Source organism: Pristiophorus japonicus, chromosome 7, assembly GCF_044704955.1.
Source record: "Pristiophorus japonicus isolate sPriJap1 chromosome 7, sPriJap1.hap1, whole genome shotgun sequence".
Classification (NCBI taxonomy): Eukaryota; Metazoa; Chordata; class Chondrichthyes; family Pristiophoridae; genus Pristiophorus; species Pristiophorus japonicus.
This window is the reverse complement of record NC_091983.1, coordinates 103846358-103863457: the sequence shown is the minus strand read 5'-3', so window position 1 is coordinate 103863457 and position 17100 is coordinate 103846358. Positions and strand designations below refer to the sequence as shown.

Below are 17100 nucleotides of genomic sequence, written 5' to 3'. Positions count from 1 at the left end.
TCCCACACTGCGATATTTGTGCGCACTAAGTCCGTGCAACAGAGCAGGTCTCCAGTCGTCCTGGTAAACCTTTGCCACTGGATAAAGGCTTAGCTCTGTCAAGCCCGTGTGGTAGCTGATTAGCAACGGTCACCACACGTTAAAAAAAATCCACGCACAGGCATCTTCTACTTTTTCAACTGGAGTTCAGGACTGGAATATCGGGTCTTTCATTGAAGCATCTGTGAACTCATGTGGAAGCAAGTCTTCCTCGTTCGAGGGACCGCCTATGATGAAGACGACATTGTAAACAAAGGAAATAGTGACACCTTTAATGACTTGAATTTGTAGTCGATTTGTATACTAGCTCTTCAATGCTAAATAGTTATTTTTAAGGTCATGATGACATGCTGAAAAGAACTTTGACATCCTCATAGCCTTGTTTATGTGTTTGCTGTTGTAAAATACATAGCAGTGCAATGTTTTTTCACATAAATGAATGTTTCATTTATTATGTTTGTAATTGACAGCCAAAAAGGCAACAAAGTTTAAAGACTGGTTGGACTGCAGCAACATGGAGGTCAAGCCTAATCCAGTTGCTATAGAGATCATGGCATATCTAGCCTATGAGACAGTGGCCCAGGTAATGTGCAAACTTTATAAAAATGGAGAGTCCTAATAATAGATTAAATACATTTAATGTAAAATCGAGAAAAAACATCAGTGTGATTTTGCATCCTTGATATAATGCCTATAACGTGCATGGTAAACCGCGTGATTATGATGATGGATTAGCAATCCAGAGGTTATATGTTTTAATCCCACCATCATAAATTGTGAAAATGACTCCATGAATCTGGTACTTTGTGAGCTGGCACTTGGCAAATGATGAAGAAAAGCTGTTCTTTTTTTGTAAAACCCCAGCTGGTTCACTAATATCCTTCAGCGACTGGAACCTTCCAGTAGTGACTAAAACAATTAGTTAAGATAATATACTGGTTGTACACAAGACACTGAAATAGATATACACATATTCTTGGATTGTCATACTGATTGAGACTTTATTTTCTTAGCTTGTTTCCTGTGTATTATGGGAAATTTGAACTATTTGTGAATAGCCAAACTAAACGGGACTCTGTTGTTAAGTTCTTCATAGAATGGCCATGTGTGCAAATAGTTTTCCTGGGCCATACACATTGAAAGCTGTGTGTATAGTGATGAGCCATATGCAGGAGGGGGGGCGGAAGAAGAGGGATGTCACATTGTAACAAAGCAGCTCAATTTATGCTCATGCACGTTGGAGTAAAAAGTCGGCCACTTGAGTACAAAGTTTCAGGGCGGATATGGGTCTCTTCTCTGACAGTTTGCGTTTCTGTGGTTCTAGTCCATTGTTCTGCTACAACGAGAATATAACAATTCTGAAAATGAATTTGGGTAATTAAGGGCAGAAAACGTTATTGCATTGCTCAAATGAGATTGTCAATTTTTTTGTGGTTTTGTGAATATTTCATGATTCAAATAATCCCACAATGACATTTCTGTTAAATCCCACAATCAACTCTGTTTTTAAAAAAAAAACAATATATTTATTTTTAAGCTGGTAGACCTAGCCCTTTTGGTGAAGCAGGACATGGCTGCTAAAACTGGAGATCCTTTTAATAATGCCAGATCTGCAACGGTTGCACATCACAATACTGCATTGCCTGAGGTAGGTACTTTAAACTGATTCAATCTTTTAGTGGACGGGAATTTACCTCCCAGCTTCTTCATAAAAGCACCAATTTTCTCCTGTAGAAAAACAAACTTCATGCCAATTTTTAATTTAGCTGAATTTGTATGTGTTTCAGTTTAGACTATTCCATAATACTCCATACTCATGCTCGCTGAAAAGTCTGCGTCCACAGGTAAAGCTACGATCCATATGAATGGTAATTTAACTTTGTGAAATATCTGGACAATGAGCCCTTTTACCGAAAATAATGCCGAATGCAGCAATATAAGAACATAAGAAGTAGGAGTAGGCCATTTGGCCCCTCGAGCCTGCTTCGCCATTCAATAAGATCATAGCTGATCTGATCATGGACTCCGCTCCATTTCTCTGCCCGCTCCCCATAACCCTTTACTCCCTTATCGCTCAAAAATCTGTCTATCTCTGCCTTAAATATATTCAATGATCCAGCCTCCACAACTCTCTGGGGCAGAGAATTCCACAGATTTACAACCCTCTGAGAGATGAAATTTCTCCTCATCTCCGTTTTAAATGGGCGGACTATGTCCCCTAGTTTTAGTTCCCCTATGAGTGGAAATATCCTCTCTGTATTCACCTTGTTGAGCCCCCTCATCATCTTATAAGTTTCAATAAGATCACCTCTCATTCTTCTGAACTCCAATGTGTATAGGCCCATCCTGCTCAACCTATCCTCATTAGTCTATCCCCACCCCCCATCTCCGGAATCAACCTTGTGAACCTTCTCTGAACAGCCTCCAATGCAAGTATAGCCTTCCTTAAATACGGTGGCCAAAACTGTGCGCAGTACTCCATGTGTGACCTCACCAATATCCTGTACAGTTGTAGCAGGACTTCTCTGCTTTTATACTCGTGATATCTTTGGATTGGCAGAAAAAGTTAAGCGAGCAAACTACCAATTTATTTGTGATAAATAACATTATACAGAAACAAGAATCAATCAGCAACTGAGATGACAAACAGTACTTAAATTTCACATGTGTTAATCTGTTGGCTGAGTCCAGCATAAGTCATTTTGATATTTTCCTGTTATTGGAATTTTTTTAACTGAAGTGGAGTCTATTTTCATCTGTCGGCTGCCTGTTTCTCATCTGAAAAAATGTGCAACCAGCAATTGATACTCAGGGGGACAACTTGTCTGCCCCATTGCTCTCCACTGCCCTCGGGATCGCCTCACAAACATTGCAGCCCCGATTCGCCAACTGGCTCAGCGTAATAGCCAACCAATCTCCCTTCCTCTCAAAACTAGCGAGGTCCAACAGAGCACCCGTTTGGCACCTACAGATTGCTGGCAGCATTTAAATGAGACCTGAAAATGAATATAGTGTTGGGCCTCCTGATGCTGCCTTTGGTTCGACCAAATTCGTACCTGTTTGAGGCAGAAGTTGCCTTTCCTTCCCATGTGTCAGAATGGCTTCGCAGCATCATCGAGTTCATACTCGCTGCTGTGACATGGAGCTAAACTGTTGAATCATGTGAACTAAAGAAATCACCAGCAACAATATTAATTCCCAGCTTTCACTGGGGACAGAACTGCCAGTCAAACCAAACTTCAGAGACATAAAAGGAGCTACTCAGCTACCTGATGTCAAGTACGTTCTTACACCTCCAGGCCAAAGCAACCCTGTCTCAGTAGGTAAGAATTTGAGTAATAGGACACCTTTGATAGCACAGATAATGGCCCTGACTTTTTTTTCCCAGTGGCAAATTCCTATGCAGTGTCTGAGAAAACATTCGAGTCATTTTATGCTGACTGAAACATAGGAAGAGCAGTAGGCCATTTAGCCCCTCGAGCCCGTTCCGCCATTCAGTTAGATCATGGCTGATCTGTATCTTAACTCCATCCACCTGCTCTCTAGAAGGCGAATCATCAACCTTTAGTGCTGGTACTTGTACTTTAGACAGATTTTTATATTCCTCACCTTTCTTGATGCATAAAGACAAAATAAATTCTCTTCAAGCGCAAGAAACTGGAGCCTAGTTTTAAATTTGGTACACTTCTTGACCTAGCTGCAAATTAATATGAAAACAAAATATGGAATTTCTCATGAATGGAACCATAACAGATCCTAGACCCGTCAGTCAATATGAAATTCTAACAGTTTGAATAGCCCATGTTATGTCTATTGTACAGCCAGTGTTTAGATCCAGTGTAATTAAAAATCAGGTTGAATGTCCACAAGTAAAGCATTCTGCTGCAATCTACAGAATTTAAGCATTGTAGCTATCCACTTAGTCTCTGATCATTTGCCATATTTTTTTAGGAGGCAAACAATTCAAACAAGATAGCCAGGTACATGGATTTACTCCTGGTTGGCCTCCTAACATTCCTCTACCCTCTGGAAACCTCAAATCATTCAAAGCTCCAGTTCTTGCCGACTTACATTGGCTCCTGATTCCTCCAATACATCAAATTCAAAGTTTTCATCCTCTGGTTTAAATGTCTTGATGACCTCACCCACCCTATCTCTGTAACCTCCTCTGGTCCTATAAACACCATCCATTGAATTCTTCATTTCTCTGTTCTGGCCTCTCTTGCCCATCTCTCTTTCTCTCCCTCCCAATCAATGGCAACCATGCCCGGGTCCCATGTTTTCAAATTTACTCTCTAAAGATCTCCACCTCTTCATTTTGTTCTCCTCCTTAAAACCCATCTCTTTGACCTTGCTCACACCTCTGTGAAGCACGTTGGGACATTTCTCCACGTTAAAGATGCTATATAAATGCAATTTCTTGTTGACAACGACAAAGAAGAAGCATTAGTTAATGTTTGTTCATCAGAAAAAGAGAGATCTTTAACCATCTGGGGGAAGCCCAGTGTCTGCTTGATATAATTCTGTGGATGTAGCCTCCACGCTAGCCCTATTCATTTTTCTCTTTCCTCTGTAAAGTGCTTTGAAAAAATGTCTCCGTTAATGGTACTATATAATGAAAGCTGTATTGTTTGATGCTCTAAGTTTAATTTCAGCCTGGTTTCCATACGTTTAAGGAGATAAACAGGCTGAAACCACTCTCTTTAAGCTCTGAGATATTTTCCCCAACTGTAATCACACTGCAGAATGTGCTAACCCTTTTCTCAGACTGATGCTTAGCCACTCAGTATCTGGATCACAGAAGGTTATGCGGCAGTAAGTGTGATGGCCAAATATTACACGCAGTCGGGAGTCAAACAGCCAGACATATCAAAGAGGAAATCTTCAGTATTCTCTATGATTTTGGACTTGTAGAAGAGCTCCATGGCCTGATGAAATATCCTCTTGATCTAGCATATTGACCTATCAATTTTTGCCTTGTTGCTATTTTAATATTGAAACCATTTAGCTATTCTGGCAGGATATTATTTGATTGGTTTGCTGGAAGACAATATCCACATCTTTATAGGGGTCAAGGATCTAATTTTCTGGCTCTTTGTAATGCATGAACAAGAATTGATCAATCACCCATTAATATTTCCTTCCATAGATCATGTACAATCTGGTTCTACCCATGCCATTACTCTCTTGAAGAATGTTTCTTGACATTTCAACCTTCTCTCCTTATCCTGATAGACCCTCAAAAATAAATTAAGCAGAACTCCACAATATCTACCCAAATAACATCATACACTTTTGGTACCATTGGATGATTGGCTGTCTGATTTTTCTACCAAATAAATCTGTGGTGTTGTTACGATGGATGGCTTAGTGGAGAACAGTAGGTGGATTTTTTTTCTTCCTAAACTGTTCAAATATCTACTAAAAGTATAATTCTGCCTGAAACCTGGAAGTTAACACTACATATACTATTGTTTGAGAGAAAAAGACATTTCAAGAATTTCATTAGATATTGGTCGAGGGGTCAAATATAGCCACAAACTAGAAATTCCAACTTTAAACATCACTTTTGACTGACATTTGCTCTCAAGCTTCTCCTTCAGGGCAGGCATCTGCTGTTTGTCTATAATAAAAAAGGAAAATGGCTAAGATGCTGTTCCCTCACCTCCTACCGAGATAACCAATTAGGCAAAATTGGCTATGTCCACAGAAATGCCTGCAAGGTACACCCCAATGGCCATCAAATGGAAAAGGATAATGTGAATGGGATATTAACTTGGAGGAGAGCGAATTTCACTGTAAACATAATTCTCTAAAACATTGAAGAGCGAGAGTTGCACAATGTATATGCTATACTTGGGATGTTTTACTACGTTGAAGGTGCTATATGAATACATGTTGTTGTTATCCTGCAAGTATATTTCTCTATTACATACATTTCATCATTAAATGGATTGCTGATAGTCAATGTCCTCTTACATTTGCCAAAATAATTATAATATCTTAACAGGAAAGAAATTACAATATTTTTCAGGTTGGTAATCATCTAACGAAGCAACAGTTTTGCAAAATAAGATCTCCCATATAGAATGCGTGGTTATGATTAGATTTGGAATGACGTCCAGTTTCTAGACACATTAATAGTGTTTCAGCCTTTCAGTAAAATTACTTTGTGTCCTTTTAGATGCAATTTCAAGTTCAATCTGTCAGTTTGAAGAGCAATCCTGACTCTCCTGAGAACACACCCCCATCAACGCCGACAACCCCAGCTTCAGCAGCACAACATCTTGTGTCTAAAACACATTCAGGAAATATGGGGAATGGAAGCATGGGGCAAGATTCCAGCAATACTAAAGCCAAGACTCGCAAGAGAAAAAAGGTTAGTAGACACTGTTTGCTAAATGAAACAGCTCTTTTACGCATTCTGTACCATAGTGCTGTGCTGTATAGAAATCATCATAGTAAATGTATGAATTAGGTTTTAGTTTTGCATTTAATGCTTTGGTGAAATATTATTGACTTATCAGAGCAGTGCACTTATTTTGAATTAAGTATATAAAGAATAAAAGTAGGATTTGAGGATAACCTTGGCTCATCCAATTCTAATTGAAAGTTGCCATGCTCAGTAGTTTTTCAGACAAGGTAGTTCTGTTATCTCATCCTAAACCTGAATCAGCAATTTCAGTGAATATCCACTGAATTTTACTGCTTGTTGTGGCACTTTATCCCAAAGGTTGGCTCCTCTTGCAACTGTTGCAACTGAAGACATTGGAGACATTGGGATGAAATTGTTCTTGGTCAATAGGGTGAAGCAGGTGATGGTGAATCGGCAGCCCCTTTTACAATCCAGCCGAGTTATTGTGTCATTGTGAATGCTGCATTTCACACATCAGCCTCTCTGAGTGAGATTACCAATTTTAGTGCCAGATTGTACTGACATAAGAATTTTGGATTGTGGGCCTGTGCTCACTAGGAATTGGATCAATACTTTTTACTCATTTCAGGTAGAATCCTTATGCCAATAAGAAGAGGAGAATTGAATTCTATAGCAGCTTTCATATTTGTGCAATTTTATTTCATTAAGCTAATGGAATTGGGTTTAGCTGCATAAATGTTGGGATTTGGATACCTAGCTCTTGAAACTTGAATTAAATGGTGCTAATATAAAAGCAGATTATTAGTGTGGCAGGATACAGATCAGGATCCCAGATGTATGCTTAACTTATTGTGCCACTCAGTCCTCTTTTGAGAACTTTAGAGTTTAACAAAACATCAGTAGGGTGTTCCTTCCATCAGACTCGAGATCTTTTCCATGAATTGTTAAAGCAGTTTGTTGGTGCAATCCTCTCTGACTTCAAGTTCTACTGAAATTATAATGACAGGGAGGTGTGCTGAGCCCCATTTCAAACAACCAGTCTCAACTTGTTAAATGTTAACATTTGACCATGGACATTTGCTAATTTAAAGAAAACCTGTCATGTGGAAAAACTTTAATTTGTATTGATTTCTTACAGTTCTCAGGAGGTTACCGGAGCTTTGTTTATCTTTTTTTTATAAAGTAGAGGCTTTCAGAAAGCACTTTCATTTTAAGTATTTGGGAAAAAAAACTTCAGCTTTAATTAATAATGTGAAATGTAATAGTTATTCTGCACATCTTGGGCCCAAGTTTCCCCAGGAGTTGCTCTTTTTTTTTGGAGCAACTAGATTTTTTTGGAATATCTTAAAAATTGCAATTCTGCCCATTTAATTTGCTCCAGTGTAAGTGAGTTAGTTAGGTTTTTTTTTACTTTAGTTTTTTTTTCAAAAGGGGGCGTTACCAGCCACTTACGCCTGTTTTGGCCATTTAAGCAAGTTTAGACAGCTAAAAGTTACTCCAAACTAAATTAGACCAGCGTATGTGGACACTTGTGTCTGCACAGAAAAATCTTGTGATGAGCCAAGAAATCAGTGCGGGTAACCAGAGATGGGGGGGGGGGGGGGGGGAAGGGAAGTGAGAGGATCTTCTAAACACCTTCACAACAACATTAAAGAAGCATAAATACATTTAAAGCACCAAGCACTAAACAAAGCACAAAAATAAGCATTCAGTAACAAATAAAAGATACAAGGAAGCTGAGGGGACCTGCACCTAGCACCAAGACTTACAAAGTACTAAACAAAGCACAAAAAGTAATCAATTAATTAACAAATAAAAAATAGAAGGAACCCTGCACCTAAAGCAGCAAGACCAAAGTAATAAGCAATCAATCAATCAATAAATAACAAATAAAAAAATAGAAATCCTACCTTAGGGAACGCAGCGGGCCGCCGATGAGGGAGCCTGTTCGACCAGGGCAAGGGGCGGCGTGCTTTGGGCCCCTCCCATACAGCCTGCAGAGCATCGCAGAGATTCGGGCTGCGAGGAGCTACTGCACATGCGTGCACACTCTAGCACGTATGTGCAGAGGTCCCGGCACTGTTTTCAGCGCCGGGACCTGGCTCCGCCCCCCACTGGATGTGCTGCGCCACGCCGAGACCGAAGACATCCTGAGGAGTGGGCAGAATTGGAAGGTAACTTTTCGGTGCCCTCTTTAGTCTAGAAAGTCAGCACACCTGTTTTTCTATCTCATAAATTACTGTGTGTTATATTATTTTAAAAATCTAATCCTGACCAATCAGTTCATTACAATTCTAGGACAGTGGCTTTAAGCCAGAGATCCCAACTTTGAATTTCAGTATCAACTGACATTCTCATTCAGGTTTCAACTGGTGAATTGTACACTTCCTCAATTGCATTATTTCCACATCTGTTCAGATCCTACTGCATCGCAAATTTCTTTCAGCATAATACAAGATTTTTTTTGCCTTACAACTTATCAGACTCTCTCTTAGCACGCATCCAGCAATTTTAATTAGGGCCTTTGCCTTCAAGCTACTCACGACTTTACTCATTGGGATTGTGGCCTTTGAAATGAATCTGGCTTTCATTTTCATCCAGTTCAGTAACATTTGTGTTCCGAATGGGCTGTCTTCCCAGAAGATTATGGTCAGTCATGATATTTAAATGCTATATTATCAAATCAGTAAGGTACAAATCAGAATATCTTGCATGGAAACTGTACAATGCTCAGTCAACACCTTGAGGAATGTAACCATTTATTTTCACGAGACACAAGACCTAGAGACAGTGCAGCGAAGGGCCACAAGGCTGATCCCTAGTGCTGGATTTATGGCTCCCTTGTACCTGTGTTAGAACCCCGGAAGGGCGGTAAAGAGTGTTTCTAGGCTTTACAGCGGGCGTCCAGCTTTTACTGCCTGGTTGCCAAATTTGGCTCATGGTTTGCGGCGGTGCAAACACTTACCGCCCCACCCTCTAGTTTCACTGAGATCATGATGACAATCGTCATGCAACGCTTCGTTAGCGCCCCGGATGCAAAATGAGGCCTTAACGCCTTGTTATACGGCCGCCCCAGGAAATGCCTAAAAATCAGGCATTCCCAGGGTGCAGCAGACTGTATTGGTGGCGTATTTAAATGGAGGGAGGAGAATCCTACATCGCATGTCATATTGACTGCAGTGATTGCGCACAGCATGCTGTATCATGATCGACTTGAAAACGGCAGTTTTATCTGCCATTACAGTCTCCTTACAACTTCAATGAGAGAATTTAATGGGGGCATTGCTAGTTCACCATCGGATTATGCCCCAAGCTGTTGCCAGGCGGCATCAAACTAGAAGAAGGGCTCTTGGCCATGTCGGCCAACGGATGAGGAGAAGCCAAAGATGTCTGGGGAGGAGGGCTTACCCCCCACGGGTTTACAGGTGCCAATGCTCATATCTCCAGCTCTCTGAGAAGCAGCGTGTGAGAAGGCTGCGCTTCCGAAAGAAAGTGCTCACAGAGATATGCCATCTCCTACAGGCAGACCTACAGCCTGTCAGCACCAACAGGACTGTGCTGCCTGTCGCAGTGAAGGTCACTGTGTGGCGCTGGCCTTCTATGCCTCCGGCTCCTTCCAGGCAGCAGCAGCAGGGGACATATGCAGCATCTCTCAATACCCTACACATCGCTGCATTCGGCACATCACAAAGGCTCTGTACGCCTGTAGATTGGATTTCATAAAGTTCCCAATGAGCAGGTACATCCAGAATGAGCGGGCATTTGGGTTTGGCAGAATTGCAGGCTTCCCAAGGGTTCAGGGAACCATTGACTGCACATACGTGGCCTTGCGAGCACCATTCCACAATGCAGAGGTATTCAGAAACCGAAAGGGATATAACTCTCTTAACTTCCAACTGGTGTGCGACCACACTCAGCACATCCTCGCAGTGAATGCCCGCTATCCTGGGAGCGCACATGATGCTTTCATCTTGTGTGAGAGCAGTGTCTCTCAAATGTTTCAACGACAAAGGGAAGGGTGCAGCTGGCTGCTCGGGGACAAAAAGCAGGAAACTATAGACCAGTTAGCCTAACATCTGTGGTTGGGAAAATGTTGGAGTCCATTATTAAAGAAGCAGTAGCAGGACATTTGGAAAAGCAAAATTTGGTCAGGTAGAGTCAACATGGATTTATGAAGGGGAAGTCATGTTTGACAAATTTGCTGGATTTCTTTCAGGATGTAACGAACAGGGTGGATAAAGGGGAACCAGTGGGTGTGGTGTATTTGGACTTCCAGAAGGCATTTGATAAGGTGCCACAAAAAAGGTTATCGCACAAGATAAAAGTTCACAGGATTGGAGGTAATATATTAGCATGGATAGAGGATTAGCTAACTAACAGAAAACAGAGAGTCGGGATAAATGGTTCATTCTCTGGTTGGCAATCAGTAACTAGTGGGGTGCCGCAGGGATTAGTGCTGGGACCCCAACTATTTACAATCTATATTAACAACTTGGAAGAAGGGATTGAGTGTAACGTAGCTAAGTTTGCTGATGATACAAAGATGGGAGGAAAAGCAATGTGTGAGGAGGACACAAAAATTTGCAAAAGGACATAGACAGGCAAAGTGAGTGGGCAAAAATTAGCAGAAGGAGTATAATGTTGGAAAGTGTGAGGTTGGCAAAAAAAAATCAAAGAGCAAGTTATTATTTAAATGGAGAAAGATTGCCAAGTGCTGAAGTACAGTGGGACCTGGGGATACTTGTGCATGAAACACAAAAGGATAGTATGCAGGTATAGCAAGTGATCAGGAAGGCCAGTGGAATCTTGGCCTTTATTGCAAAGGGGATGGAGTAGAAAAGCAGGGAAGTCTTGCTGCAGTTATACAGGGTATTGGTGAAGCCACACCTGGAATACTGCATGCAGTTTTGGTTTCCATATTTACGAAAGGATATACTTGCTTTGGAGGCAGTTCAGAGAAGGTTCATTAGGTCCTTTTCAGAATGGCAGGCACTGACTAGTGGAGTGCCACAGGGCTCAGTGCTAGTACCCCAGCTCTTTACAATATACATTAACGATTTAGATGAAGGAATTGAGTGTAATGTCTCCAAGTTTGCAGATGACACAAAACTGGGTGGCGGTGTGAGCTGTGAGGAGGACGCCAAGAGGCAGCAGGATGACTTGGACAGGTTAGGTGAGTGGGCAAATGCATGGCAGATGCAGTATAATGTGGATAAATATGAGGTTATCCATTTTGGGGGCAAAAACACGAAGGCAGAATATTATCTGAATTATCTGAATATTAGGAAAAGGGGAGGTGCAACGAGACCTGGGTGTCATGGTTCATCAGTCATTGAAAGTTGGCATGCAGGTACAACAGGTGGTGAAGAAGGCAAATGGTATGTTGGCCTTCATAGCTAGGGGATTTGAGTATAGCAGCAGGGAGGTCTTACTGCAGTTGTACAGGGCCTTAGTGAGGCCTCACCTGGAATATTGTGTTCAGTTTTGGTCTCCTAATCTGAGGAAGGACGTTCTTGCTATTGAGGGAGTGCAGCGAAGGTTCACAAGACTGATTCCAGGGATGGCTGGACTGTCTTATGAGGAAAGACTGGATCAACTGGGCCTTTATTCACTGGAGTTTAGAATGATGAGAGGGGATCTCATAGAAATGTATAAGATTCTGACGGGACTGGACAGGTTAGATGCAGGAAGAATGTTCCCGATGTTGGGGTAGTCCAGAACCAGGGGACATAGTCTTAGGATAAGAGGTAGGCCATTTAGGACTGAGATGAGGAGAAACTTCTTCAGTCAGAGAGTTGTTAACCTGTGGAAAACCCTGCCGCAGAGAGTTGTTTCTGCCAGTTCATTTGATATATTCAGGAGGGAGTTAGATATGGCCCTTACAGCTAAGGGGATCAAGGGATATGGAGAGAAAGCAGGAAAGGGGTACTGAGGGAATGATCAGCCATGATTAGCTTGACATCAGTAGTGGGTAAAATGTTGGAATCGCTCATGAAGGACGAAATAGCAGCACATTTGGAAAGCGGTGACAGGATCTGATCAAGTCAGCATGGATTTATGAAAGGGAAATCATGCTTGACGAATCTTCTTCAATTTTTTGAGGATGTAACCAGCAGAGTGGACAAGGGAGAACCAGTGGATGTGGTGTATTTGGACTTTCAGAAGGCTTTTGACAAGATCCCGCACAAGAGATTGTTGTGCAAAATCAAAGCACATGGTATGGGGAGTAATATATTGACGTGGATAGGGAACTGGTTGGCAGACAGGAAGCAGAGAGTCAGGATAAACGGGTCCTTTTCAGAATGGCAGGCAGTGACTAGTGGAGTGCCGCAGGGCTCAGTGCTGGGACCCCAGCTCTTTACACTATACATTAACGATTTGGATGAGGGAATAGAGTATAATATCTCCAAGTTTGCAGATGACACTAAACTGGGTGGCGGAGTGAGCTGTGAGGAGGACGCTAAGAGGTTGCAGGTGACTTTGGACAGGTTAGGTGAGGCAAATGCATGGCAGATGCAGTATAATGTGGATAAATGTGAGGTTATCCATTTTGGGGACAAAAACATGAAGGCAGAACATTATCTAAATGGCGGCAGACTAGGAAAAGGGGAGGTGCAACGAGACCAGGGTGTCAAGGTTCATCAGTCACTGAAAGTGGGCACGCAGGTACAGCAGGCGGTAAAGAAGGCAAATGGTATGTTGGCCTTCATAGCTAGGGGATTTGAATATAGAAGCAACGGAGTCTTAATGCAGCTGTACAGGGCTTTAGTGAGGCCTCACCTGGAATATTGTGTTCAGTTTGGGACCCCTAGTCTGAGGAAGGACTATTGAGGGAGTGCAGCGAAGGTTCACCAGACTGATTCCAGGGATGGCTGGGCTGTCATATGAGGAGAGACTGGATCAATTGGGCCTTTATTCACTGGAGTTTAGAAGGATGAGAGGGGATCTCATAGAAACATATAAGATTCTGACGGGACTGGATAGGTTAGATGCGGGAAGAATGTTCCCGATGTTGGGGAAGTCCAGAACCAGGGGACATAGTCTTTTGGATAAGGGGTAGGCCTTTTAGGACGGAGATGAGGAGAAACTTCTTCACTCAGAGTTGTTAACCTGTGGAATTCCCTCCCGCAGAGAGTTGTTGATGCCAGTTCACTGGATATATTCAAGAGGGAGTTAGATATGGTTCTTACGGTTAAGGGGATCAAGGGGTATGGAGAGAAAGCAGGAAAGGGGTACTGAAGGAATGATCAGCCATGATCTTATTGAATGGCGGTGCAGGCTCGAAGGGCCGAATGGCCTACTCCTGCACCTATTTTCTATGTTTCTATGATTCTGGAGATGAGGAAGTTAATTTATGAGGAAAGGTTGAGTAGGTTGGGCCTCTACTCATTGGAATTCAGAAGAATGAGAGATGATCTTATCGAAACGTATAACACTATGAGGGGGCTTGACAAGGTGGATGCAGAGAGGATGTTTCCACTGATGTGGGAGATTAGAACTAGAGGGCATAATCTCAGAATAAGGGGCCGCCCATTTAAAACAGATGAGAAATTTCTTCTCTGAGGGTTGTAAATCTATGGAGTTCACTGCCTCAGACAGCTGTGGAAGCTGGGACATTGAATAAATTTAAGACAGAAATAGACAGTTTCTTAAACGATAAGGGGATAAGGGGTTATGGGGAGCGGGCAGGGAAGTGGACTGAGTCCATGATCAGATCAGCCAGCCATGATCGTATTAAATGGCGGAGCAGGCTCGAGGGGCTGTATGACCTACTCCTGCTCATATTTCTTATGTTCTTATGTAAAGGCTATGGCCCAGCCACCTGGCTCAATGAACCCCTCCTCAACCCCACCACAGAAGCGGAGCATTGTTACAATGAGAGCCATACAGCCAGCCACAACATAATTGAACTGACAATAGGGGTGCTCAAGCAGGGCTTCCGATGCCTGGACCGCTCTGGAGTCAACCTTCAATACTCCCCTCAACAGGTCTCCGAATTCATTATCGTGTGCTGCATGCTGCACAACTTAGCCATTATTAGGGGCCAGGCATTGCCAGTGGGGATTGCAGGCCCACCTCAGGAGGAGGAAGACGATGAAGAGGAGCCTGGCGAGGCATCAATTGCACAGCCACCCCATCCACGGGGGAGGTCACGACCAGATACTGCCGGACCAAGAACCACACGTCGCCAGCTCATAATGCTTGAATGGAGGAAGCTGAGGGATGCAGCTAAAACTGGCCACGCTATATTCCACCATAAAGGCACATCTCCTGTGAACTTCGGAATGATACTCATGACACCAATGGCAAACGGTCAAAGTGAAAATTTACTCCCACAAAGTAACAAACAGTTTCCCCTCCCTCCCCCCAACAAAACAAAACAGTTCAATAAACAGTCGTCTTCTGCAAGGCACTCAAGAACAATGCATTTGATTACTTCAGTTGAACTATTTACCAACGTCAGCACAAAACATGAGGCTTCTACACAATGTTCTCAGACCCCTTAAAGGGACTTGCCTTGAGCTTTCCCATCGCTTCCCTTCATCCCCCTCCCAAGCCTGCTGGTCCTTTTCAATGAGGCCTTAGTGCCTGCGGCAAGGCTGCTTGAGGACTGCTGTGTTGGTGGGCAAGACAGTGCAGACAGCCTAAGAGGACACCCTCGACGAGCTCTGGGCCTGGAAGGCCTGGCTGTGGACTGGTGCGTTGCAGCATCAGCGGAAGCAGTCTCTGATGGCTTGGGTGGGGACCGCGTAAGGTGCATAGTGGGAGAGTCAGTGGTGGGAGCTGGAATGCTGTCATCCTGAGGAGGGACAGCTCCTTCCATTTCCTGGGAACCAATGACACTCACACGGGGCTGGGCCTCAGCATCTGGAGCACGATGTGTCACCACAACATGCTGGCCTGCTTCAGCACCATCACTTCCCCGTTGGACAGTGGGGAACACAGAGAGGACGGCAGCAGACAGCGATCGCATGACATCACCAAGCTGGAGCATAGCTTGTGCCTGCGATGTGATCGCTGCTGCAAAGTCACCCATGGCATGCGCCACACTCTGGAATGCCACTATCGCAGTGATAGGAGGCCACCTGCTTCTGAGTGGGCAAGGATGGGCTCGCTGGAGTCCTCAAATGCACTGACAATGTATGAGGTGGCCTCCGCAACATTGACAGCAAATGTTTCTATGCTCTGGGGATCCTACCCAATGCACCCAGGAGCTTGCAGTGCATCTCTGTGTTCTTTCTCTCTGGATATTGCCACCAAGTCCAGGTCCAGGTCTGCCTGTTCTTCAGCAGGACTACTGTGCCGACTCACCCTTCAGGCAGCTGGCCTCCGAGCTTCCCCTCCCTCTCGGCGTTGCTGTAGGCCACAGGGGCCAGGAGCCTCAGAGTCCACAAACCCCTGGCAGTCACCTTCGTCCCCCGATGTTGTGTCTCCAAATGGTGCGACTGGTGGGCACTAACGCTCAGGCAGCAGACTCTCATCCCCTCCCTCATCATCTCCCCCATGGCCAGATGTCGATGGCTCACAGGAAGACAGGCGCCCTTCCGGCTAGTCATCTCTAAGCGGGAAACAACAGACGTGTGGTTAGCAGCTGGGGAGGGGGCAGGGTGATAACAGGAAGGTGGCCTTGGATTATGTATATGTAAAGGGGCTACGCCACTTGATATTGGGGGTCAAGGAAGTCACTTCAGTCGCAAGTTACATTCCATATCCTAACTATCCGAAGGGGGCTCAGCATCACCCCCAGCCACTGTGTGAACTGGGATGCCCATGAGGGCCAACACTCGCTGCTCCACCTCTGTGAGCTCCAGCCATTCCGGCTGCCTGCCTCCAGTATGACGTTGCTCTCGTCTATTATGGAAGAGATTGCCCTGTAATAAGAGCAAGAAGAAGGGTTCAGTAAAGGTTCACCACCTCTTGTGCCTTCCATAGTTCAAAAGCTGCCATTGTGTGGAAGTGCAAATGTGTTCAGTTCAATCTGTGTGGCTGTTGACTAAGGTTTCTCAGAGTGGGAGGAGGTGAGAGGCAGGAAGCATAGTTCAGGGTGATGTTTGGAAAACGCATATCAACAGTGGGAGTGGAGTGTGAGAAGGCTTGACAATGACTAGGGGACAAGAAGGTACGTGCATCCTGAATGCAGAGGGAATGGCTGGAGAAGTGAGCCTCCAGCTTTCTACTGGATTCAACAACCCACACCATGGCCTGTAACATAATGAGAACACTTATTGTGTGAAACAGTGAGCTTGCAAGCATGGCAGGCCTACATAAACATAAACGGTGCTCACGCTGATGACCCTCGTGAGGTCATTGAACTTCTTGTGGCATTGTGTGCCAGTTCTGGCCACCGTGTCTGCTGTAGATATCTCTTGGGCAATCTCCCTCCATATCCTCTTAAAGATGCTGGACACGGGCCTCCTTCCACCAACCAGATAGAATGCAGGCCATGTCCTCCCAATGGCCTGCACTAAGGCCTCAGCAACCGCTGGAGAGAATTGCCTAGCCTGCTGCCTGCCCTCTTGCTGCGCCATCTCTTCCGCTGTGTTGAAGTGGGCTGGGTCATCTGCACATGCGCGAAGGAAACCGCCGCACCCTAAAGTATCGCCTACGCCCGGGAAAGTTGAAATGCGCCAGCGCATGCGTGAAATGACAGATTTTTTTAACGGTGTAACTTTCAGCCAGGGCGC

The 17100-nt window shown here is 44.0% G+C and overlaps 1 protein-coding gene across 10 annotated transcripts in view; it reads left to right on the top strand.

The window, feature by feature from the left end:
* supt3h (SPT3 homolog, SAGA and STAGA complex component) overlaps positions 1 to 17100 on the top strand; it is a 697134-nt gene that overhangs the window by 528603 nt on the left and 151431 nt on the right. For all 10 annotated transcript variants that reach the window (XR_011593860.1, XM_070885192.1, XM_070885196.1 and 7 more), the window contains 3 exons: positions 510 to 622; positions 1577 to 1687; positions 6224 to 6418. Coding sequence is in view for 9 of the 10 variants with exons in the window: in XM_070885192.1 (XP_070741293.1) it covers positions 510 to 622; positions 1577 to 1687; positions 6224 to 6418 (419 nt within the window). In the remaining variant the exon portion in view is untranslated. The remainder of the gene's footprint in view (positions 1 to 509; positions 623 to 1576; positions 1688 to 6223; positions 6419 to 17100) is intronic.